Source organism: Cyrtonyx montezumae, unplaced genomic scaffold, assembly GCF_038088225.1.
Source record: "Cyrtonyx montezumae isolate F1298 unplaced genomic scaffold, pur_monq_1.0 scaffold_4, whole genome shotgun sequence".
NCBI lineage: Eukaryota > Metazoa > Chordata > Aves > Galliformes > Odontophoridae > Cyrtonyx > Cyrtonyx montezumae.
Window position 1 is genome coordinate 3,151,869 of NW_027072045.1, and position 25,133 is coordinate 3,177,001.

At 45.0% G+C, this 25,133-nt stretch overlaps 1 protein-coding gene across 1 annotated transcript in view; it reads right to left on the bottom strand.

Annotated features, from left to right (window-relative positions):
- LHPP (phospholysine phosphohistidine inorganic pyrophosphate phosphatase) overlaps positions 1–25,133 on the bottom strand; it is a 65,141-nt gene that overhangs the window by 30,059 nt on the left and 9,949 nt on the right. The window contains exons 2-6 of the mRNA XM_065746445.1: positions 24,334–24,521; positions 23,610–23,763; positions 21,165–21,228; positions 19,981–20,073; positions 13,594–13,685 (exon numbers count right to left, since the gene is read on the bottom strand). Coding sequence (XP_065602517.1) covers positions 13,594–13,685; positions 19,981–20,073; positions 21,165–21,228; positions 23,610–23,763; positions 24,334–24,521 — 591 coding nt within the window. The remainder of the gene's footprint in view (positions 1–13,593; positions 13,686–19,980; positions 20,074–21,164; positions 21,229–23,609; positions 23,764–24,333; positions 24,522–25,133) is intronic.

The window sequence follows — 25,133 nt, forward strand, 5'->3', positions numbered from 1 at the left end:
ACCCTTCCAGGGACGGTGACTCCCCCCCACCTCCCCAGGCATCCTGTTCCAGCTCCTCACCACTCTGTCTCAGAAGAAATTTTGTCTAATATCCCGACCCAGCACCAATTTCAACTCGGACCTCTGAGTGGGCTGCCCGTTAAAGCTCAGCCCTGCTCGAGCCCCCAGCTGCAGAGCTGCCCTGCACAGCCACACAGCGACTTGCAGCCAGGCAGGGACAGGGCTAGTGCAGCAAACAGGGAGCCCAGCAGCAGAAACTGGCCACAGCAAAGCCATTTATCCATTTCCACCAGATCCAGTCGCTCTTTTTGATCCAGGAAGCATCTGTCTGGATGGAACTGTGCTCTGCGTTATGATTCAGCGTGGGTAAGTTTTATATGGCAAACTCTGTGGCTTCCTCTTAATTGTCCTCTTCTTTTGGCAGGGACAAAAAGCCCTTGAGGATGGCCATATTAGTACACGAGTGTGTGGGAGGAGGGTGCCAGAAGAAGCAATTTTGAGTTAAATACTGTACACTGCAGCTGGAACAAGGATCTCAGTCACTGACAGAGGGCAGGAAGGTCACTCCAACCCCCCACCCGACCGCACCATTTAGCATCTTCTGTCATGTGCATCCCAAACTTTTCAACAGACTCTCAGAGCAACTTCTGAGAAACCCTGTCCAGAGCTGTGGCACTGACAATGTCACCACAGCTTTTGTTTTTTTTTGCAGCTGAAAGCGATCCCATGTCTCAAGAACAGCCCTGCTTCTTGTGCCTGGGGTGTGCGATGGTTCAACAGCAACCACAGAACAGGAAGGACGTGGCAGACGTGGCATTTGTGGGACCTTGCTCAGTTCTTTGGGAGCTGTGGGTAAGGCTCCCAGCTGCCTTCACCCGGAGCAAACACCATCCAACACCACAGCCAAAATTCTGCACCTTTGGCATGGAAGCAAAAACCTGGGGAGCCACAGTGGTGAGGAGTCAGCAGGATGGGCAGCACAGGAGCTGAGCACAGGACTGTGAAGATGTTGCTGCAGCAAATAGGGCACTGAGGCTTTCTGATACCCTTCAAACCTTTCCTGCTCTCCTGTCACCTCAATCCACACCATTTACCGCTCTCTTCTGGAGCTTGTGGCCTTAAGGGTGACAATGCACCCGTCCTGTGTGCTCATACAGGAACCACAGTGCAGGAGAGCCACCATGCCTGCTCAGGCTCATTCCTGGCTCTGCTTTCAACAGTGGCCAGCTTCTGACAGAGGCTGGGAAGCAAAATGTGGGAGATTTTATATTAGAATTTGTGCCCTGAAGGAAAATTTCCTTTTGAATTTTATGAGTGAGAATTTGGCTTGTGTCTGGAAGCACAAAGGCTAACACTGCTACCAAACCCTTTGGACTGAAATCCTGACTCCAAAGGTTTCAAAGGAAATTCTCCTTCTGTCTTCTTTGGAGCAGTGTTTTCTTTCAGTTTTGTTGTTTGTATGAGTGTCCTTATAACACCCCTAAAACCCCCAAATGCTTTGGAGCTGAGTAGGAAATCAAGGCTATGCATTTGCACTCCTGCAAGACATGCTGGGATGGAAAAGACTGTTACTCTCATGGTAATAAAAGCGTAAATACTCAGCCAAAAGGCACAGAGCTCATAAACAGACAAAGGCTCAGCAATTAGGAACTTGCTACAAAAGAGACCTGCAACAGCTATTAAACCCCAGTCCAGGCATTTCCCTCTACTATAAAACAATGGCAGCAGAAGAGCTTCCAGGCCCACAGCTCTGCTCCTTTGTCCATCTTCATCTTCAGGGGTGCTGGATAACCTCTTTTTTTGTTGTTTTTTGTTTTTAACAACACCTACATTGTACCAAAGTGATTTTCCTTCCTGTGCTGCTACTCCAGCTCCCAGCAGAGGTTTGCAGTTGGGATGGGGGATACCCGTGGCTTGGCTGCCTCTCCTCACACAGGCATACACGAAGAGAGAAAATTGGAAACTCATCCCTTCCCACCAGCACTGAAGCTGCCGTGAAGGGCAGGCATTGCTTGCCTGCAAAACAAGTGGAAGAAGAGTGTTCTGAGTGCCTCAGCCTGATTTGGGCTGAAGCCTCATGAGGCCTCTGCAGTGCTCCCATTTGCATCCCCTGTTCCCACGGCCCTGAGCGGTGACAGTGAGAAAAGCCAGAGCAGCCCACGGACTGTGCGGATGATCTCTGAAGTATTTACATTACTAAACTTCACCTCCATAAATCTGGCCGATTCTCTGACATAGGAAAGGGCCCAGGGTGTTAAATAAATAGGCTGTAAATTTCAGAGGATTTGGTAAAATGAGAGTTGTCGTTACTTTTCCATTCCGAGAAGACTGATCCCAGTTATAATTACCCCAGCTACATCCACTCTTTTCAATAGCTCACATGCTGATAAATGAAGCGTTCTCTCTCACAAATGCCTCTCCTTCCCCTGATGTATGCAATGTGTTCCAGATGGATGGAGAAATCATTTTTTTTCTTCTACACTTGCTAAGCTATTTCCAAGCACCCTGAGCACCGGCAGGTGTAAATCAGCAGCGCTCCGCCAGCTCTGACACTGCAGATCCTCACCTGCTGTAAAGAGCAGTCCTCCACTCCTAAACTTAAAACAACATACAGCACGTCGGTATCATCACAGGCAATATTCCATGGATGACTGCTGTAAGGAAAGAAAAAAAACCCACCCCATCCGATTAACACAAAAGGTGGTAATTGCACGGATCACTTCGGGCAGGAAACGCTGTGTGCCTGCCAGCTCGGCGCTGCCCCTGGAAAAAGCCACTTTAATTAGGCTGATTAAAATGCAGATAAGTTTTTCTTTCAGCCGAGGTCTTTGTACCCGATTTGTGTGCACAGGAGTTGGCCTCAGAGGCCTCAGCCAAAAAGTGTCCTTTCGCTCCTCTAATGGGTGCCAAGTGCTTGCCGCTCTCTTCAGCAGGGAGCAGCATGGATGCCGACCATTGTACTCAGCCCTGCGGGGAACACGGTCCTCTGAATTCAGTCTAACAGCTCCTCTGAGCGGGGACTTCTCCACCAGGTTAAGAACAATCGGAGAACAACCCGGCTGGACCCGGGCTGTGGGAACCCAGCTGCGCAGTAGAGGAGAGTGGTACCTCCGAGGCTGGCGAGCAGCGGGAGACAGAGATGCTTTGGACATCAGAAATAGAAGCACATGCTGTCTGTCTGCAGGGCCCCAAAGCTCCTCAGGACGCTCTGATTTTCTGAGTGCCTGCCTGGGGAGCCAGGACCTCATCTGCAGGAGAGCTGAGCCCACACAGCTGCCCCTGCCGTGGCTGCAAGCTGCCTCTGGAGCATATGTAATGCTCGAGTACTTGCAAGCAAAGCACACGAGAGACTGACCCTTTGGACAGTGTGAGTCCTAACCTCCGTGCCTCTCCTCCCTGTGTGCAGAGCAGAGGCTGCCCAAATATTGCTTGGCAATTTGTATTACCTCTGAATTGGGGCAGGGAAGCCACAGGCTGGCTGTGCAGGGATGTGTGTTCAAGAGACACGGCTTTAAATGGTTTTGTACACATGAGTGCAGCTTTGTACACAGCCTGGTACATGATGGGACTGCTGAGAGCAGGGCTGAGAGCGGACGGTCATGGCAAAAGTTCAGGAAAGGGCTTTTCAAAGCAGAAGTCTATTTGCTCTGCTGAAAGCGGACTCCCCACATCTCCATAGATTTTTAAGATGAGAAGTGTCAACTTTAAAGATGCTTGCTAAAGCAGTTCAACTGGCAAGGAAAAATAAAGAGCTCTGACTGCAAGAAGAAAAGCCAACTCTTCCACTGTGTGCACTGCTTTCATTTATGTCAGCTCCATTAATGCCCCACGAAGCCACGGGTCTGTAATGGAGCAGCTGACCCACAGCAGCACTGGCATTTGCTGCTGCCTAACACCAGACTTACTCCAGCTGTTATGGTTTAAGGCCTCTCCTTTCACACGGCTCCTCTTAATAAAATGCAAGGGCGATCAGCAGCTAAAAAGTTGCAAATAGATTGATCTCTCCCTCCAAGAGGATTCAAGCTGTTACACATACAGTAGGTAAAACACAGAAGCTCTCCCCGAGCCCCCATCTGGAGGTGCAGCACATGGTGACCCTTGTACTGAGGTCAATTCCTGCCCCTGCCTGGGCCACTGTCTGCCTCCAACAGGCTCAAGCCATGCCAACTAAACACTTCTGTAGCTGCAGCCCGGTCATTTCCCAGCAGGCAGCCTGAAATACTCTCATGCTTAGTCAGACAAATCCCAACCAGAGGCTGATGGAGTGAAGAGCAACTCATCTGTGTGCACTGCTATGGTGGGTGTCTACAAACCAGCAGAGGGTTTACCCACCTCCAATAGTTTCTCTGCTGCGATGGTCTAAGAGTGTGAACACCCAGAGAAGGGCATGCTTACCTGAACATTCTCCCACTCTCCTGCCAAATACATTGGTTTAGTACTGGACTACATTTAGTCTGGTAAAGATATTTTCCCCTCTTTATCACTGCTGGTTGAAAGCACTCGGCAGTATACAGGAAATCAGCTCTTGATGCAGGGGTTGCAAAGCAACTGCAGTTCTTTCAGCAGCATTTGCTGAAGACCTGAGACCAAACACTGCCCGTGGTGATGCTTCAGGCATCTTTGCTATAACATCATTATAAATATGTAATGAGAATTTAAAAGGCAGAAGGCAAACAGATAATGGAGACACCCAACAGAAACATCACGTCTAACTCTCACCATCTCAAATGAGCAACAAATTCCAGCAGGTGCTCATCAACACAGAGGGAATGCTGTCCTTGTTAGAAGAAGAGCACTGGAGTCACCTGGCAGCATCCAGAAGGAGAAGGATGTGGACTTTCAGAGAACAGCTGCCTACTGTATATTTTACACTTGATCATTTTTAAAGAGCAAGGAACTTAGCACACAAACACGAGGAGCTGGGTTCAAGCAATTAGGATTTAGAACACCAGTAGTGAGGTCACTGATGCCACTGCAGCACAGATTTTGCTAAGCTCCCTAGAAGTTAGCTAGGATGAAGATAGAGGATAGCACAGTGATGAAATCAGGGGTGCTCACTCAGTGCCTGGCTATCTCTGTGCTAAGCAGTCTGCTTCCACAGGCACTCAGCATCACTGCGGATAGGGATGGACCTCTTTCACTTGGAATGGTCCTTGGAGTCCTTCAGGAGTGAAGATTGGACCAGATGGACCCAGAGGTCCCTGACACCCTCAGCCACGCTGGGATTCTGTTAACAGTCCGGAGAAGAACCTTATTCTTACTCCTCTCATCCTCCCTTGAGATACACACAGACAAAGCTTCCCAAACACTTCTCTGACATGCAGTCTCCATCCTTCTCCTCTGTCTTCAGCCCTTTCCTTCCCGTTGCCTCCTTTTGGGTTGCAGTCACATTGAATGTGCTGCCTGATTATCAGTTGCACCAGCATTCAGAGTTCCCTCGTGGAAAGCAGCATTTTGAAAGCTTTTCCAGCTTCTCCTCCAGATGATGTCACCCTGGGTGGGTGCCAGGCTGGGTTCAGAGTGAAAATTCTTCACTTCAGGGTCAAACATTCTCCTATTTTTAGGCCTGATTTCAGTGTCAGGCAGCCAGTGGTGTAGCTGAATGGTTCATGTTATTCAACTGCAAATGCCTGTTGAAGTTCAAACAAAGCTCTGTTTGTAGCAGGTTAAGGGGCTCTGCAGCCCAGGATCCCCTTTTGAAGTGTGGCTGCAGCTGCTCTGCTCCACAGTGCTCTGGCAGTCTGCACGGAGGTGCAATAGCAAAACGTGGGGTTGAATCTGAATCCGGTTCTTTGTAGTCGTCTGCTGGCTGCATTCTGCTCCTTGCAGTCCTCTGCAAATGCACACTGTGAAAAACGCTGCCCCTCAGATGCGAGCTGGAAGCTGGCAGCATCCTGGGATGGTGGGGATGAGGAAGGGGGCCCTGCAGCACACAGGGCTGGGCCACAGCAGCCACAACCTATTTAGAATCATGGCATGGCTTGGGTTGGAAGGGACCTTACAGATCTTCCAGTTCCAACTCCCCTGCCAAGGACAGGGGTTGCCAGCCACCAGATCAGGCTGCCCAGGGCACCATCCAATCTGGACCTGAATGCCTCCCAAGGATGGGGTATCCACAACCAGCTTCTAACCCATCATGTTTTTCAATGAGTGATGCTGACAAGTGCCCAGATTCCTCCACAAAGGTAATGAGGGTGGTCAGCTCTCACAAGGTGTTTGCTCTGTCGCTGTGGAAAACAGCAGGATGGATCACAGCATCCCTTCTTTCTGCAGGAACATAACCATCTGCAACACCACAGCAGCACACGCCGTGCAGCCAAGTTTCCCATGCGAGAGCAGGCTGTGTAGCAGTGTCAATGTTTCACGTGTATGCTGACAGCTGTTGAAACAGGTTGGGAGGGAGCGGAAACTGAAAGGGCAAAACTGACACATCCTCCTCTTCACATTCCTCAGGTGGCACTCAGAACACAGCTGGGAATGGAAACAATAACTGTAGCTGTGAAATGAAAGCATACATTGGGATAAGAGTGGTGAGGCACTGGCACAGGCTGCCCTACTCCTGCAGACACCCAAGGTCAGGGGATGGGCTCTGAGTGCCTGAAGGAGCTGTGCGTGTCCCTGTGCACTGTAACAGGACTGCACCAGATGGTGTTTAAAGATCCCTTCCAACTCATACAATTCTATGGATTTGAAAAGAAAATGAGTAAGTTTTTCAGGCAGGAGGTGCAGCAGCCAGGCCCAGCCCAGCTCCCCACTAAGCAAGGTCAGACCCCATTTTTCGGGAGGGCAGATGCCTCTGGTTTAAAGCTGGCTGCTGCTGCACAGGACACAGAGCCCATTGAAAGCAGCAGCCCAGAGAGCTGTGTAAGCTCATCTTTTGGCAACCTATAAGTGAGCAGGGCTGAGGTGTAACCATATACACTGTTGACAATGACTGAAAACCACAAAGAAGTAAGAATGGTAATAGTTACAGGGCAATGTGTGAATATGAGTCGCGTCCAAGCGTCAGCTGCAAGCTATCTTCATATCCACCAAAGAGCCCTCCTTGGTGCTGGATGAGCAGAGGGGAGTGCTGCTCCTCAAACTCCCCCTTTTCTCACGTTACTCTGTTTCTTCTTGACATGAGACACAAAATGAGCAGCCATGTATGGAGCCATTGTGGTTGTGCAGAAGACCTGGCAGTGCTGGTGCTTTATTTTTAACTCCGGGCAAGTCACATCATGTCTTCCAAAGGGTATGAAAAACAGCCACCAGCCCGAGCACAGCAGAGGCAGCCTGAAGGGGAGCAGTCTCCTCCTCTTGTCTTTTACAGTCCCAAAGCCACGTGTCTGCAGCAGGGCACCCCATGATTTCTGCCTCTCATCACCTACAGCTACATGACCACATAGTGGAACATCTAAAGAGCACAAAACATGCTGGGTCCTAGCATGGGTTTGTTGCCTAAATTCACTCTTATCTACCTTGAATAAGAGGAGAAAACCAATGTCACCAGGTAAGCCCCCAGGTAACCCCCAGGTGCTTGCAGGGCAGTCAGCCCAGCACTGAAGCATGAATTCTGGGTTGTTGTGTGCAGGCACAAGGTACTGCCCCAGCACAGCTGCTCCTCGGCATGTTTACAGGGTGAGCAAGAGCCCCAGCCAGAAGAAAGATTGAATTTCAGATACTGAATCATTTGCTTCGAGCAAGTTACATCAGCAGCTAATTTGGCTTGCTTCTCTCTTGTTTGTTTGCTCCTTTCTTTGAAACGAATGCTCTGCTTTGGTTGTATCAGAGCAGGTCCCCTCTCTTGCCATGCTCCCTGCTTCAGGGCTGCTGCAGAACTCCACCCACCCAGCGAGCTGGGATGGCATTTAACTATGGGAGAAAAACACGCCGAGAAGAGGAACCTGCGTTTTAAAAAAGGAAATCTCAAACGAAACCACAATAGTGCAGCTGTCCCAGCTCTGCCATTGCTGCAGCACATTTCAGCATGCTTATTAGCATTTTTACGGAAATAAAGTAGTTAGCTATTGGTATGGTATTCATCACTGCTGTCAAATGTTGAACAAGCTAATGCAGCTTGGCATTCTGCAAGAGACAAGTGTTGAGAAACACTGCTGCGCTCAACCAGCTCCCATGACTGCTCTGCTGAGGAATTTTTCTACTGCAACATTACATTGGCACTGAGAAAAGGCCACTAAAGATAAAAATAAATGAGAGCCTGCTTCCTGTCCCATCTTGCAGACTGTGGTTTTGGGGCTGATACCAGAAAGGGAAGCCGGGGGTCCAATGGGAGCCAGGGGTAGCCCTGCACTCTGGGATGCTGAAGGTCCCCTTAGGCAAGCTGCTCCCAGACAGACTTCAGGTGGGTGCAGAGCAGGAGAGCAGCCCTGGAAAGCCCCTGAGCTCCCTCCTTTCACTCATTTCAGCCACCAGGGCTATTTTTCCCAGCTTATGAGTTATGTATCTATGGGGAGGAGAGAAAGAGAACCCTTCTGGGCAAGCAGCTTGCCAGCCTCAAGTTGCCACGGGCTCTGTAGGTATCCACGCAGATGCTGGTAGCTGGTGCTGGGTAACATGTTGTCCTCTCAGTGTCCTTTATTTCACTTCAGAGTAGGAGGAATGGAAACCTTTACAGACCAAACACATCGTGGGGAAGAGGGGAAACAGAAGTGCAGCACAGGCTGATGAGTATGCTACCAGCTTGATTTGCTACATGCAAATCGCTTCCTTTCATAAATGTTTGAGATGTAGCAGCTGATTAGAGTTGGACTCCTATAGGAAATATGGCTAGGTTTAGGTAGAGAAACAGAAGAACTCAAACACACCAACGAAGACTCTCTATGGAGTCGGATGGTAAAATTCCAAGTTCAGTGGTAAAGTATTTCCAGTGCATTTCTTTAGTTTGCATTGCAGCTGGCTATATCTGATGATAATGAGTGGCTGGTTGGACTGTAGCACCCTGTTACAACATCAAGAACTTAGTCCTGTTCATAGGCCCTTCACTCCTACAGCACCAGAGGCTTAAACTGTAATTTCAGTGCCTGGACTTTTTGAACACATGGGAAAATGTAAGGCTGTCATCAGATGAGTGTTCATATGCTAAGGCACTGCAGTATTAATTCTGAACTTCCCTCACAAAGCTGAACCACAGACGACAGTAACCAAAGTGTGGTCAAGAGATTGATAAACACTCACGTGGAGGGAACAAACTGAACATGTAATGAATGGTGACTAAAACTGTGCCTTCTGATGAAGTGAACAGAATGAAAACTGACTTGCTGACACTAGGTTTTAATGAACATTGCTTAAGACACTAACATAAATTATAATACATCTTTTATAGTGCAAATACAGGCTGGATGTCTTTCCATTTAATATGTGATATGGGCGTCATCATCAGGACTGTGAGGCCATCAAAATGCCTCTGGTTCTGTTTCAGCATTAAGGGAGTGCCACGGCGTGTTAGTTTCAGTACGCACTTCTGGTATGCTCCATCAAGACCCACGAAACATGAACAAGCTAATAAAATTGTTCGTCTTGGCTGTGGTTAGTAATTCAATGAATAAGAAAGCAAGGGTGGGAGTGATGCTGCTTCTATTTCAAGCAGCATCGTTGCACAGCATCAAGATGTGACTGCTGCTTTGCAAAACGAGCCATGATCTTCCATTGACTGCTGCAGGCTGTGATAGCTGTGCATGATGAAAATCTGCTTTTTAGAATCATTTAATATATTTATTTAGGGGGTTATGATATCTACCCACTCCCATTTTTGGGAAAGCTGATTTCCTATAGATCTCTATAAATGCAGTATGCTTTCTTCAATCAGATAAGAGGAACAGATCACAAACCACTTTCTTATTAAAGTCAGGATAATTATTCTCAAAGAATAATTATGAAGTGGGAAAACTGAAGAAGGGCAACATGAAGTAACTTGACACAGTTCTCCCAGAGAGTAATGGCAGAGCCAGCAAGAGATGGCAGCTCTCCTGAGCCCATTTTCTCCTTTTATCCCTGCTCTACCTTTCACATGCGGTGTTACAAGAGAGCTCAGGGCTGTTGCACTATCAGCCGTGGTGGTCAAAAAAATACACAACTGTGAGTCCACAACAAAGGACTGTTCTGTACACCGTGGCAGGAAGGGGTAACTGAGGGTGGTGACACCACCAGCAGACCAGCTCACACCTCTCATTTGGGTTTTACACCTAAAAAGGCCATCCTTTGTCAACCAAACTACTCACCCCATGTCAGAGAATCACATTAACTAAGATCGACTCCAACCACCACCTTACCCCCACAGCTTTCCATTACTGCCCTCACTTATGTCAGAAGAAACTTTATTCCATGATTTATTACACTTTATGGTCTGGTTGCACTGCTGAGGAAGAGTATAACTCAGATGTACTGCTTGAGGATTAAGTGCTTTCAAGAAGGTAAACATAGATAAAGGAGTGAGAAACCTCAACAGAATAAAGGAAACTAACTACACAGATTTTACTAAGTTTCAAAGATCCAAAGAAAAAAAGCAATTTTCAGGACTAACTCTCAAGGAGGTGTAAAACAGAATGCTTTTTTGCAGCAGCTTCCATGCCTTGTATCTCACCTGGGAGGGGCCCTTGCAGAGCCTAGCTCCAGCCAGAGGTGTGAGCACAGGCAAGGAGGCAGTGCTGAAGCTATGTCTGCTGTTCATATATTCCTCCTGATCCTCCTCTGGACCCCAGATCACCTGCACAGACAAACATCTTAGCCTATAACACAGAATGAGTTCAGCATCACCACCAGAAAAGCTGCAGCCAGCTGGCAGCTCCTCACGTGGTAGACCTATCCACCCCTACCTACCCCTGAAATCTCTGAACCAGCAGATTACCAGACTGTTTGCACAAAAAAAGCCTTCAGGACAAAGGGGACCTTTTCTTGCAGCTTATTCACCTCACCAAGATGCACAGAGTTACTTTGCAGCCTGTAATCTGCACACAATCACTGAAATACAATAAGCAGTACAGTAAGCCTTGGCTCGTGTGTCACCTTTTGTGCTTCAGGGTGTAACCCTTGGCTGGCAGTGGGTCTCCAGGTTGTTGGTATTAAGCTGCAATGGCTCCTAAATGAAGGAATGCTGCCTGAAATGCACAGCAGGTGACAAGGTGCCAGTCAGGGTCAGCATTTCAAGAGTGGAGGACAAGGCAGAATCCCTTAGACCTGCAGAACGATGCTCAAAATGCCTTCACTGGGATAATCTCTGCAAAACCTATAGATTTTCCATATCCAGCAGTGTGTGGTGAAATGCACCTGCAACACTTCTACTCTTTTATTGCCTATTTTATTTCAGAATCAGCTTTGCATCCATTCTGCTGAAGACATTGTGGTGGGAATGGAAAAAATATCACTCAGAGCGGAAACACAAGACCAACCCAGCTGGGGTGATTCCCCCACAGCCTGGGCTGCAAGACTCTCACAGCCAAAATATCTGGACATCCCACCACGCCAACACTCAGCTTCTCCAGTAAAACCGTGAAGCTGATTTGCTTTCCACTTCGTTTGCACAAAAAAGCCTTGGCTTTCAGGGGAGCTCATACTGAAGTAAACGTACTCATGGTGCCATCCAGAGGTACTTGGGTGCAGCACAAGGGGAGACCTACGTAACAATTCTGCGCGTTAGACATAAAATCCAGCCATGAAATAATGGTGTGTTGTTTTTAAGTTCTTCTGACAGCCAGCTTTTATCCACCCACCTTTTTTCAGGCCCTCTCAGTGCTCACTGCGTGTTTTCATTTTCCTCGAATACTATATCAATCGTTTTTAAAAACACGTGCATCTCCAGCCTCTCTTGAAAAGCAAGAAATATTTCATTGATAACAAGGAGGCTGGCACCAAGAGCAGAACTTGGAGACATTTCCCTGTATCTCACTGCTATCCCATAGCACATGGTATGGATAACAGCAGTCACACATTCGAAGTAGACATTTAACTGTGGAAAACATTTTTTTTTCCATCTACACCACACGATGGTTTTCCTTCAGAAGTTTGATACAGGAAAGAGGTTTTTGAATGTATAATTACATACATTATGTGTGAGTGCTTGTTTGTATCTATGTATATATTAACACATTTTAGGTGCCTAAGGGCTTTGGACGCAGCGTTGCCCATGCCTTATTTTACAGTGGGCCAAGTATGTCACAGATCAAACCTGCTCTGTAACAAGGGTCTGATTTGTCTGTTTTCACACAGACCTCCTTCACTGAGACCAGTAGCTGTGTAACATTAAGATGTGGATTCACAAAATGCTGCCTGGTGATCTCCATCAATATCAGAGAAAAACCGACCGTTCAATCCTAATTCTCTCCTGTAGGGAGTTAATAGGATTACACAGATCACAGATAAATATCCACGACGGTACAAGTTAGGTACTTTCATCCTTAGAAATCACCACTTACAGCTCCATTAGAATTATTTCATCAACATATGCAAACTAAAATTGAGAGAGAGAAAAATCACTTGAAAACTAACGAAGTAACAATGCAGAGAGTCAATGGCAAGCACCATTCCCACAGCCCATGTTACATCAAATTACAGATGCTGCTACTGAACCACGCCTAATGCAAGGAGGTACAGCCAGAAGGAGCCCAAACGTTAAATGTAGGGATCGATGTCTACACTGCATTTGGAAAGTCACACTGAGTTGACTTCAACCGTGCCTGGGCAGTGAATAGTGGCTTCATTTTCCACTGGCACTCAAGTCTTCCACCAAGAGCTGGCAGGAGCAGCTTTTCTGTCAGAGAATACACAAGATGACAGGGACACCTGCGTGGAGAAGAGCCTGAAGGGCCATTAAAAAGGGGGGAACGAGTCTGCAGAAGCCTGCTCTGGTTAAGACAAGAAGCTGAAGAACAGCTCTTACATTCCAGACTTCTCTGTGCTGAATACATTTCTGGAGAAAAGAGGAGACGTATGGAGTCCTTCATAGCACTGTGAGAGATAACCCACAGGGACCACCCAGTCAATAGTTTAATTTTACATCTTGATCCTGCTAGAAGTTTCAGACATATCTGTATCAAGTGTTTTTACAATAGTAAAAAAATCAGTAAGCAAAATCCAAGAAACAAACCAGTTCTGTGCTCTAAATGTTATGCAAAATTATAGCTGTAATTTAAGAGGAAGCATTACAGTTGTAATTTAACAGAAAATATCTCTTGAAAAGATCAAAGAAAACATGCCTCCCCTCTCTTGCTGCTTCCATACAGTCTTTACTCAAGATGCATTTTGTAAAGGAAAACACCATCACACACCCAAGTCTGATGGCTGCACAAGGAGGTGTTTAATCAGGTAACCAGTGGAAATGTACACTGATGGCAAATGGGTGCCACCAACAGGTAAAAATCTGGAAAAGGCACAGAAAAAAACCAACCAAACAGCTCTCAAGCATTCAATCTGAAGCACTACTCAGAAGGTGTACCGAGATTGAAACTATAATTCCTTTTCTTTTAGAAATCAACACGGTGCACGAGAATTAAGGAGTATGGTGTAGCAAGAAGCGGGTGCAAAGATCACTCAGTACAATTACATTCCCTCTTCTCACAATTACCCAGGAGGAGCAAAGGGTGTAGGGTGTGCACTGACCTGTACTTCCCTGTCCGCACCTGCACAGCCCTCATCCCACACTGCTGGGCACCTCCGACATCGCTCACGATATCATCCCCAATCATGATGGCCTGTCACAGCAGTGAAATACAGAAAAATCCGTGTCAAGCAAATTTTATTTCTGCCATCCTTCAAACTCCTTTGACATAATAAACAGCTTGATTTGATGTTTAATACTGCCATCAGACAAATTAAACAAGATAAGATTGTCATCGTATTGATTAGATGTCATTCTACCTTGAATATAATTCACACCATAGCTCCTTGGGCAATATGCTAGGGCAGTATACATCTGTACAATTCGTAATCAATCACGAAAATCAAAGTGATTTGGCACACATCTCAAAGAAAACATCGAACTTTATGAAGTTAGCCCTGCTCCATTCCTAACCACGCGTTTATGTTCTGCTCCAAGTAGTTTAAATCAAGCTCATCTTTTTAAACGCTTCCTTAAAATTGATATTCTAAAAGCCAGTCAAAACCTCCAGCTTGCAATTGCTGAAATGTGTCACTTCAGAGCTTGATCCCAACCCATTTTCAGGGTCATATAAAAAATGTGGGAAGTCTTCCATGAGTGCAAAATCCAATTTATCAATTTGTGCCCAATGTGACTAATGAACTCAACTGAGCAAAATATCAAGAAAAGGTGAAGTGTAAGGAAAAGCAAAGAAAGCGTTGCTGCCTTGAGCTGAGCTGTGTGTTCCACATGTGAGCCAGGGCCGTGGCTATGCAGCTGGAGGGATGAGCTGAGCTCCTTCTGTCACTTCTACTTCAACAAAAAGTGAGGTTCCCACTCTGTAAGCTATCTGCTGGGCAGGACCAAGTTAAATATACAGAAGTCTAAAAGTACTAAGGCTCCAGAGCTATTTTTATTCATCATCTGATTACAACAGAACCTTCTCCTACTTACTAAATTGCACATGACGGAAATCTCAGGATATACCTAAAGCCCATCTAAACAGATTATTTTGTATGAGCCTTCATGCACCCGTGGTGAGATAGGTACATGCACATCTGGAGCAGCTTCAGCTGATAAAACACAAATCCTCTTTTGAGTAATGCATCAGGTGCAGCATGCAAGATTACATACGGTAGCTACCAGCCCAGTTCATCTTTCATGTTGTTTTTAAATACCATTCATGTGAGGGATTATCATCATCCCTCAGGTGATGGGATGTAATAGGCCACCCCTGCAAGTCAAGGCTCATTTGTCTGGTTCCACGCTGCAGCAGTTTATTTTGAAGCATTTTATATATGTACACCCTTGCTTCATTCTGCCTAGGAGCAAAACCTCTGCAATCACCCTTCTCTAAGGAGCAAGGAGACAAAGACTCATGGGAACACAGAGCTGGGGAAACAGGACCATGGGGAAGGAGCAGCAGGGGAATTTGGGACAGGTGGCATTGCCCACAAACTGCTTCAAAGCCACCACACAACAGAGGGCTCAGTCCTCTTTCATCCTTCCATTACTGGATGATTTTCCTTATCCACCCTGCTCATGGAAATACACGTGCCCCCAAAAGGATGCAAGGTTCCCTGGTGATAGATAGCTCACCTTTCCCTACCACTGCTCCAAACAAGCGTGAAATGAGGAAGGGTTGATTACAAGTAATGAGTAAATAAAGCATGTATACATGGATGAAGAGAACAGAATGATGGGAGTGATTACATTTCTCAACACAGCTTGGAAAATTGGTAACAGTAGTTGGCTGAGGGTGGTTTTGTCAGGTTCTGGGGTTTTTTTTCCTATTTTTTTTTAATATCTGTGTGTATATCCTATGTTTTCACCCCCGGGTCCTCAAAGCACTGGTAATGAATTTGCTCAGAACACAGGAAAGGGCAGAGCAGGGTGGCTCCGAGCCCCAGGGAGAAGCTTGCTCACCAGGGCTGTATTTCACTCCATCCAGGCAAGTTTTCCTGCAAGACACACAGCAGCTCTGCAAGTGCAGCTGCACATGAGCAGCGATGCCTGTCCAGGCCAGCTTGTGGCATACGCATACCAAAATGCACTCCAGCCCCGGGGGATTTCACAGATTTACTATCGGTGAAGGGCAATAATCACTAAAGGAGGAGCAATTATTCCCAAATCATTTAGGATTTAAAAAATCATTGGCAAGAAGATAGAGGTCAAAAGGTGCACTGTCAAGGGAAATAAAAAAAACTCTACCTGTCAAACCTGGGTTTAACTTCCTCTCTGACTGCAATATGGTAAGAAGAGAAAGAAATATAAAACTGAAAGGTCACATACCCACTGAAAGCAGGAATCAAAAGACCCCCATTCGGGTTCAGATTTTACATGGGGACCACAACATTCATCTATTCAGTCTGGGGAAAGTACTGTTTTACGTCAGCTAAAAAATTATTTAAAAAGAAAAGAAGGCAGTGAGATGTCTCAGTGGCTTTTAGAAAATCATTAAGGAATTAAGATGGGTCTAATTCATACTTCCCTAAACCATACAGCTGATGAGAGATGGTGAGTGGCTGTATGCATATGGTAAATAAAGCAGGCATGTGCCAAAGCTGAGGGAAGCCATTGCTGCTGAATAGCTCCAGTCAAACTCAACCCTGATGAGCAGTGATGAAGAGGAAAATGGAGGTGACAAACAGGAGCTCTAAGGATTCAGAGCACAGCATAATCCCAGTTGGGTAAATGTCTGTCATGCAGACATCACCACCAGGTCAGCAGTCGCATTGGTGTCACCACAACCCAGAGGAGGGCACAGACCCCTCTCACCACCAGAAACAGCCAGTACTGACATGGCAGCCAATGGGAACCTTGGCTACATTTTTTCCTCTGCAGACTCTTAGTATAAACATCAAAATAAAAATGGCTGATCATATTCCGTAAGACCTAGCCCTTATTCCCTACTATCTAGCTCTGGCTGCATTGCAATGCCCTGCCTGCTGGGAGGAGCTCACACACACTTAGTTGGAGGCTGAAGTCTATGGAGACTTTGTGCCAATACAAAGATGCACAGAGGGAAGCACACTAGCTTCGACAGAGTATTTAACACGGTGAATGATTCTAGAGCCAAAAGTATTTAAGCCAAAGCAGATTTTTGCTGTAGGCATAATAACGAAGCTAAATGTGCCAACAACGTAAAAAATAACAACAAAAAAACACATCACCAAGATTTTGTGCAGCAGCTTTAAGAGCCTTTGCACGAGAAATATGATGCTTTTACTTTTCTCCCTATTCCCCGTGGCCCAGCTGGTAATCTCCTAGGCTTCGAGATCCCATAATACTGTTAATTACATTTCTATCCAGGCTGTGCAAACATCAAACATGCACAGGGCACTGCCCGTGGCCTCTGACCTTGCAGAATTTGTACAACAAGGCAGGTGAAACAGAAAAAGAAATACAAGAAACCTCCAGGGCAGAGATTTCCAAAGGCGCCGAGGCCTGCCAGGCCTTCAGCAGCACCCAGTGCTTGAAACTTCACACAGCCACTAAACTTCTCTTCCTGAGACGGAGAAGGTCCCCGTTATCGTGGTGATCGGGGAAGGGAGGACCCAGATCTCGGGGTGACCCACTGTGCCCTCACACACCACCGACCCCCACCCTGAGGTGTGCAGGTGGCAGAAATGAAACTGGTTAACTACTGGGAGTCTGTGCACTCTGGTACGACCTGCCATAACTCCGGGAGAAGCGGGACAATTTGCTGCGGACAGAACTTCTTTACGATGATATAAAACTAGGGGAACCTTAACATTATTTAGGTTTTACTGTTAAAGCTGTAAAAATCACCCACTGTTACAGCTGCCTTAAAACATACGAATGAGGTATTTCAGTAACCTTTAAGATGTGTTATTCTTTGTCATACTACTGAATCATAAGACAAATCTGGTTACCTCTAAGAGGTTTAAATTTCCAATCTATTACAGTAATACTGGCAATCTGTTATTTCTAGGCCATTGAGGAAAGGTTAAAATGAAAATTGGACTTCAGGGAGTTCCTCCCATTCTAAGTGCAGGTTGAAAACACCTCGGCAGCAGAAGGTAAAGTCGGGGTCTCAGTAAGAAGCAGTTACCAAGGGAAATGATGGTGATAACTTTATTGATCAAAGAGGCTTGAGAAATTTAAGGTTCGCCACTGTCTAGCACTACTGCAGTGAGACAGCTTTATTAAAAAGATATTTCTCATTAGAAGTCAGGTAAAAGAAGATTGTAATATGTTTTCAAAAGCACAGCTCATCTAGAATAGTTTAATGATGGTATGGATTAAATGCATTCCACAGGTGGAATAAATTATTGGTGAACATTTTATAACAGCAAAGGCAAGTAAAGCCAGTCCTCACCTTGCCATTACAAAGATGTAATGCTCAGTCAGGAGACAGATTAAAATTTAAGCTGCCGATTAAAGAACTTATTGAACAGCATACCCTGAGCTTTTATTATTTTGTCTGACTAATACAGCCCAAAAAATCTGCCTCAAAAGAACACTGAAGTTGCAAAGCTATGCGCTCAAAAGTTAGAAAAATCCACACACTCTTCTGTAGTTTGTTTCCCCTAAGAATAGCAGCTTAATACAGCAGCATGCTCTGTTTTTCCATAGCTGAGAGCACTGTGTGACCAGGGACGTGGGGCACGCTGCTCACCTCCTGCTGAGGTGCATGCACCCTTCATCTCCCTTCTCCCAGAATACAAAATATTGCACCTACAGATTAGACCTGTTATTACAAATTGATGACATTTAACACTAGAAGCTGTCTGGGAAGAAAAATCTCTGTCAAAATTATAACGTGCACACCACAGAAACCCAGCAAACAGCAGACTGAATAAATAACAGTCTCTGCAAGTCTTGCTGCTTTTTTGTACCCAAAACAAATCCTCCTGAAGTCGATGGGAACCACTTCCCAAGGCTCCTCCTATGGGACCATTTTTGCTAGCTTGGTGGTGCATTAAATTACCTGTTTTAATCTGGTTCCACAGATCAACAAAAACCAAGAAACTCGTTGAGAAACGAGTTGTGGTGTTGCAGTCCTGTGTTAAAACACATCCCTGTAATGATGTTCTCCACAGTGGCAGGGGCTGACATGATGGCAAAGTGTGTAAAACAAAGCTTGAGGACCATAGCATTGTCTGCCTATGGAAAAGGGCAGGTAATGTCACTACGCAGAGCTGTGGAAAAGCCCAGAGCAGCATACCATTCACATCTCATACAAGCAGAATGAAAACAAATCTTCGTGCCTCTGATTGAGAGGCATAGAATCCAAGGTCTGAGCTATGTATGTGGGCTTTTTTTTTCTCCTTTGTTCTTCTTTTTTTTTTTTCCCAGCTACTTTTTCTTCAAATGCCATTCTGTTTCTGAAATGGATTTTTTGGCTTGTTGGTTGGATGAATGGATTGAGTAATTGCTCAATATCTAGGATATTTTGTTCAGGCTGAGCTATCATGTTATTGGGAAGATATTGACAAACTGAAGGCAGTATAGAAAAGAGCCCCATGCTGGGTTAGGGGGCAGAGGGACTGAACCACAAGGAAAGTTGCTGAGAGCTAAACACACAATTTTAGTAAGAGAAAACCACTATAATGATAAGGAGGAGTATAGAGACAATTGGAAGAAGAAAACATCCAGGAAGGAAAGCAGTTATTTTTTGGTTGTTACCTAGAGAAGATAAATAAATAAATAAAAGGATATATTGTTTAAATGGAGATCATTTCATTGAATCTCAGAAAAAAAACTGTCTGCCCATGAGGTTTATTAAGTTGATAATACTGCCCCTAGGGTACTTTAAAAAATCTAGTTGTCTGCTCACTCTCTAGACAAAACATGGATAAACGTGGAGCAGAGAACATTCATGCATGGGGAAAGAGATGGATGAGATGGCCTACCAGGTCTTTTCCATCTTCTCATTCTATAATAAAGTAAAACTCAAGCACACAGTGAATTACAGAGCCATAATTTCATCTCCAGGCTCCAGGGACCTACAAGCCACCCAAACTTCACTCCTGTTGTTTATGATGTCACCAGAAGCCAGTGATGGAGTTATTACCTTGTAATTCACTGCCGTCTGTTAGTCATTTCATACTCATCCTTATGTCCTGCATGATATAACAGCAGATCAATAAAGAGGGCACAACTACAGAGAGGGAAAAAATGGGCTGTGCTAAGTAAGCAGGGAACATCCCATGCAAGCACTGCACTTCTGAAAAGCCATATGAACCCAGCAACATGAGAGGAGATTTGGGGCAGTCAGTGCTTCCTGTTCCTTCTGACTTTCCATTTAGGAACTGCACTAAAAAAATGTAGCAAATGTGACAGCAAAGGAAATAACATTTTAGCTGCAATTCCCTATCCCTGCAGCCTTCAGAGCAGCTGTTATCTTGTGAAGCACAACATCTTCCATCATTCAGAACCATTACCTGCTCTGGAGGAACTCCCATTTCAGCTAGGGCTGACTCAAAGAATGCTTTTGCTGGTTTTCCCACTACCTCAGCTTGAACATCACAAGCATACTGAAAGAAAAAAGAGAGGAGATCAGAAAAGGATTTGTTCAACTCTGTAGCTCCAGTCAATTGTATAAAAAGTATGTGATTATTGATTTTCACCCTTAAATAACACGAAGGGTTAGCAGATGGAGATAACTATCTGATAGCCTGGATAACAGCAGTGTTCAGTGCTCTCTGTCAAAAGAGAAAGCCCACTCGGAGCATCTCGAGTTACGAACCTGTTTTGTTCTCTGTGTGACAGCAGCCTACCAATTCAGTTCCAGTATCCCTCCAGTTCGTAAGAGCCTCACTCTGACAGAAACAGCAAATAACCTTCACATTAAAAGATGTGGAGAGATCATTCAATCTTCCTGCATACTTTTAATGGTTAAAGTAAGCAGTCTGAGTTGAAAAGCTTTGTTCTCCGGCAACGTGCTGAAAATTTGAATACACAAAGCATTTCCAGCTTGTTCCATGATGATGAAAAGCCCAAACTTTCAGAAAAGGCAAAAAAATCTCTCCAAAAGTGATACTGATACAAATGAATGTGCTGCGAGCACACAGTACGTCCACTATCTTCTATGTTTGTATACTTTGTTTTATTCACTCATCATGCTTTTTTTTTAATCTCTGCAAGCCTACAGAAAGGAGAGTAATGATTGTCCCCTTCCCTCACCCTTTGGTCAGTTTTTCTACTGGGTTCTGCACAGACTTAGGCTTAAAAGCAGTACTGCACAAAAGTATCTTGCTGAATAAGGACCTCATGCTGTAAACAGCTAAGGGCAAAGGCTGTGTTAACAACACTATGCCAAACATCAACAGGCCTTCAGTTTTTCTTGGATATCTTGCAGAAAACATACCACATTTTTCTTTTCCAATTCTTTCTCTCAAGGGCCTCACTTACAATAAAGATAGCATGATGGTATGACTTCATATTTTAAATACAGAAAAAATGAATAATACAAATCCAGCCATCTTTAGAATGCAGAAAATGGGTTTCAATCTGTGGAAACTTCCTTCACCAAGGAGAGTAATTACAGATGATGACCCATATTTATGTCAGTGACTCTTTAACAAGGTGCACAGAGCGAGTAAGCATAATGCAAGCTATAAAATACCTCTAATGCCTTCATATATGCTCCAACATCAAGTTTCAGACCATCAGTTTCTTTATAGTAGCGTCTGGAAATGAAAGTGATAAAGTTCCAATGAAATGAAAATGTTGGCAGTTAAATCCAAAGAAACTACATTTTATTATTTCTCTGCCTATACAGATGTCCATATGGCTGCAACAAAAAGTCAAGTCATCAGAAACTCTGAAGCCTTAAATTAGCACCAGGAATTAAGAAAAGGGCAGGCTCAGCACTGTGCAAAGATTTCAGACCAGGTGCCCATCTGGCATCTGGGACACAACTCTACTCATTCAAAAGGATTTCCTCAAGTTTATATTAGGGACAAATTTGCCCCGTTTTCTGCTTCACAGAATGCCAGTTACTCACAGAGGACTGCAGCTACTCTGCTCTTCCTTTGGCCAGAGGCAGAGGTACCCCTTGGTAGATGCAAGACCTTACATAAATCTAGAAGGAGACCCCAGACATGCGACCATCACTGACTGTCATGAGCCTTTACTTGCCTTTACTTCTATTAGGGCCGAGAAAGTCCACAAAGGTAGATTTTACTCCTTCTTAAAATGTTCCTATTGCTATGAAGTTTACAAAATTAGTTACTGCCTTCATGGCATTTTTCTGGGTAACCACTCATGTTAACACAGCTCTTGCAAGCTCTCCTGATCACAGCAAAGGCAGGTTTCTGTATGACAGGAAAAATAAGTAGGATGAGCAGTCAGTTAAGATTTTATGCCTTATCCTTCTGCCATTTTCGATTATTCAGCACAGCCTCCCTTTAAAATGACCACTTGACCTTTGCTAGAACAGCCATTAACCTTCTATAGTCTAGCGTAAACAGCTTAATTTTCTGACAGTGGCATGACAGAAGAAATTACAAAGCCAATTCCCACTCTCAGCCCAAAACAGATGCTAAATGTAAATCACTTCATTTTCAGGAGGAGGGTATTCTGCTTCAGTGACTCTGAGGCTTTCCTTTTCCATGGCATGAACTAAAACTTCAACAGAAATCAACCTGCATGCTCCAGGTGGAGGAGTGGTTAAGGTCCTTCCACTTACACCGATTCTGCACGTGAACAACGAAGCTGACTTGTGGTTTGTTGATTTTTCTCACATGATTCCTGGCATCAGTGGTGTATGTTACCTATAAACTATTAAGCAATTCATCCAGTTTATAACCTCCATTCATCGGGTCAGAGAACTTGGCTACCAGAGTAACTCATTCAGCCATCTCTGCAGAACTCTTGTTCACAGAATCTAGAGGTTTGATCGTAGAAGAGCAAAAACTGAGCTCAGGAAATCCAAACATGGGTTATTCTTCATTAAAAAACAGAAAAATGGATAAAACTCACACCTCACCATACAGACAAACAAGCTGTGGGTCTGCTCTGGAGCTGTCTACATCAGTGAATGACTAAACAAATAAATACTTTTATATGCTCAGGGCATAAAGTCATCCTGGTGTTGCTCATGTTGCAGTCTTAAAGGTTGATTCTGTATTTCATTTTGAAAGATGGCACGATGTGACACAGCACCTGGTTATTTTCCATACGTTAGCCATTGCGCCGTGGCTCACAACAGCTTTTCCCTATCCTTCCTAAAGAAAAATTGTATGGACTTTTTTTCCTCCAGTTTATAGGATCAGAGCATTTGTGTGAAAGGATTGGCAACACAATGGATTTAACTGCTCCTCTCTGATAAGATCTACCTTCTGGATCAATAACCCACAAACTCAGAAGGGCTTTCATGCTCATTATGATCTATTGAACCACTGAAAAAAGTCTCTAAGGTTTCCTCAAACTAAACATGCATATTCCTTTATAAGCCCATACACAGGGCAACAGATAAGAATAACTCCTCAAAGGCCACTGGGAATTGTCATTATTCAGCACTGTCATTAAGAACCACCTGTTCACAATCTCAGAACACATCTAAATGAATGTTTTAACTAAAACATTCAGAATTTCCAGACTGGACTTTTTCTGCCTATGAGAATAGACAAAATGTCACTTTAACGTTCAGAGTATAATTAAAAATATCTTTTGATGCTCAAACTAACAAAGCAACTGATTTATCAGCTCAAGAGCAGAGGTGCTTTTGCAGGTCTTCATCACAGACACCACTCAAGCCATTTCTCAGTATATGGCTGGGCTCTCCTCTTAGATCCCCTCAGCCACCACACTTTGCTTGCAGCCAGATAGCCCCCACCTGTACTACAGTTTTGTTGGAGTTTGAGCATTGCAGAAAAATGACCACCAAAAACTGAAATTCAAGAGATGCCCCACCCAGTGCACCACAGAGAACTCCTGATGAGTATTTGCTAAGTTAGCTGGAGGATTCAGCATAGCATGATGACTGATTTCTAGTGCTCTCTGCAAATCCACACAGAGATCTAAAAATAAAAAGATGAGAGGGAGAAACAAGCAGTGCTCAACTCACCCTTTCCCAAGGGAGATCAAAACAGGCTTCTCCAATCCAATCAGAACTCTGAAGGCTTCATTCAGGTTTGCATAGGAGAAGTTTTCTGCTGCATCTCCGATAACCACGCAGTTTGGGTTTGTTTTATCAATCTCAGCAAATTCAGGGACAAGATCTAAAGAGAAAGAAATCCATGCACTCCTTACCATTTCATGTCCTACCCAAACTGATGGCTTTCTCATAGATCTGTGTTTCCTTTCATTCATTACTCAACACATTAAAAGCAATAAATACATGCCTGTTCTTCAGCCTCCTTTTATTCCTGGCTAGATCCTCCTATTCATCAAAAGGAGGAGATAAACTATTTCCCACTGTTTCCTGAGCTCCTGCCACCTATTTCTAAGTGGTTCAATGCACACAGACCTGGGGATAATCTGTTCGCAGGAAAGTTTGCTCTTTACCTCCCACATTATTATTATTCACTGCTCAAGAAGATATCCCTGCAAAAAGAGGCCTCCCTGGCTGTCGTTTTCCCAAGTCATTCAATCTGCCTGCCTTCACTGCACTACTGATGGAGACCACATTCAAGCCATACTGTTATGGTTCTTCCAGAGTCTCGTGAACGAAGATTAGGAACAGAACAGCTAGGAGCTTTTCCTCCACCAAGCTATGGGACTTCACTGATCTATCACAAATGCCAACATCCCTCTGGATTGTCCCCACACAAGTGCCAGTGGTGTCCCACCATCGTGCACGAGCAGGTGTGGCCTCAGCCCACGCTCCTTCAGAAGACGGCAGGCTGCTGGTGCTGGGGCGGTGACTTCAGCCACGGAGATGTCGAAGCCCAGGCCCTGGAGCTTCTTCACAAATTTCTCTCGGGTTGCTTGTGTTTCATTAGTGCAGAACTGCAACTTTAGGCCGGATGCTTTGATCCTGTTGAGTAAAAGCAGCAGAAAGGTTAATTGGACACGGCAAATGAGCTGGGAGTATCAGCTTTGCTAATCCACATATAACATGGATAAGTACAATAGAAATGCAAGGATGACTTACCAGAACGGGAGCAGTATCCTTCACCATGACCATGCAGGCATCCCTACAATACACAGAATTAGGGCACTACATGTGCAGAGCCCCTGCGTAACAGGGAACTGCCCTTCTGGGGCACAGCATGGTGGTGATGGACGTGATACCCAAGACACCTCAGCCTGCCATCATCACATTCCCTCTGTGTATCGAAAACCTCCCAATCCAGTTCTGCATCATTAAAGCAGTCCTGGATTGTACCTGCACACAAACTGCACAGCCATGAGCACGGGAGCTGGTGCAATACCACTTGTTAGCATTCTAACTTCTCTTTACTCCTTCCCACTTACTGGTCACCTGCAACAGTGATCAGCACTCGTGCTGGAGATAACATCACAGCTCTGCAGTTCTGCAGACTGCAGGCACGAGGCCTGCTAGTTACATGGTGCTACAAGAATGATGCTTTTATCAATGCAAGGATGGCCTCAGTCACATTTATCAAGCAATCTCTCATAAAACACC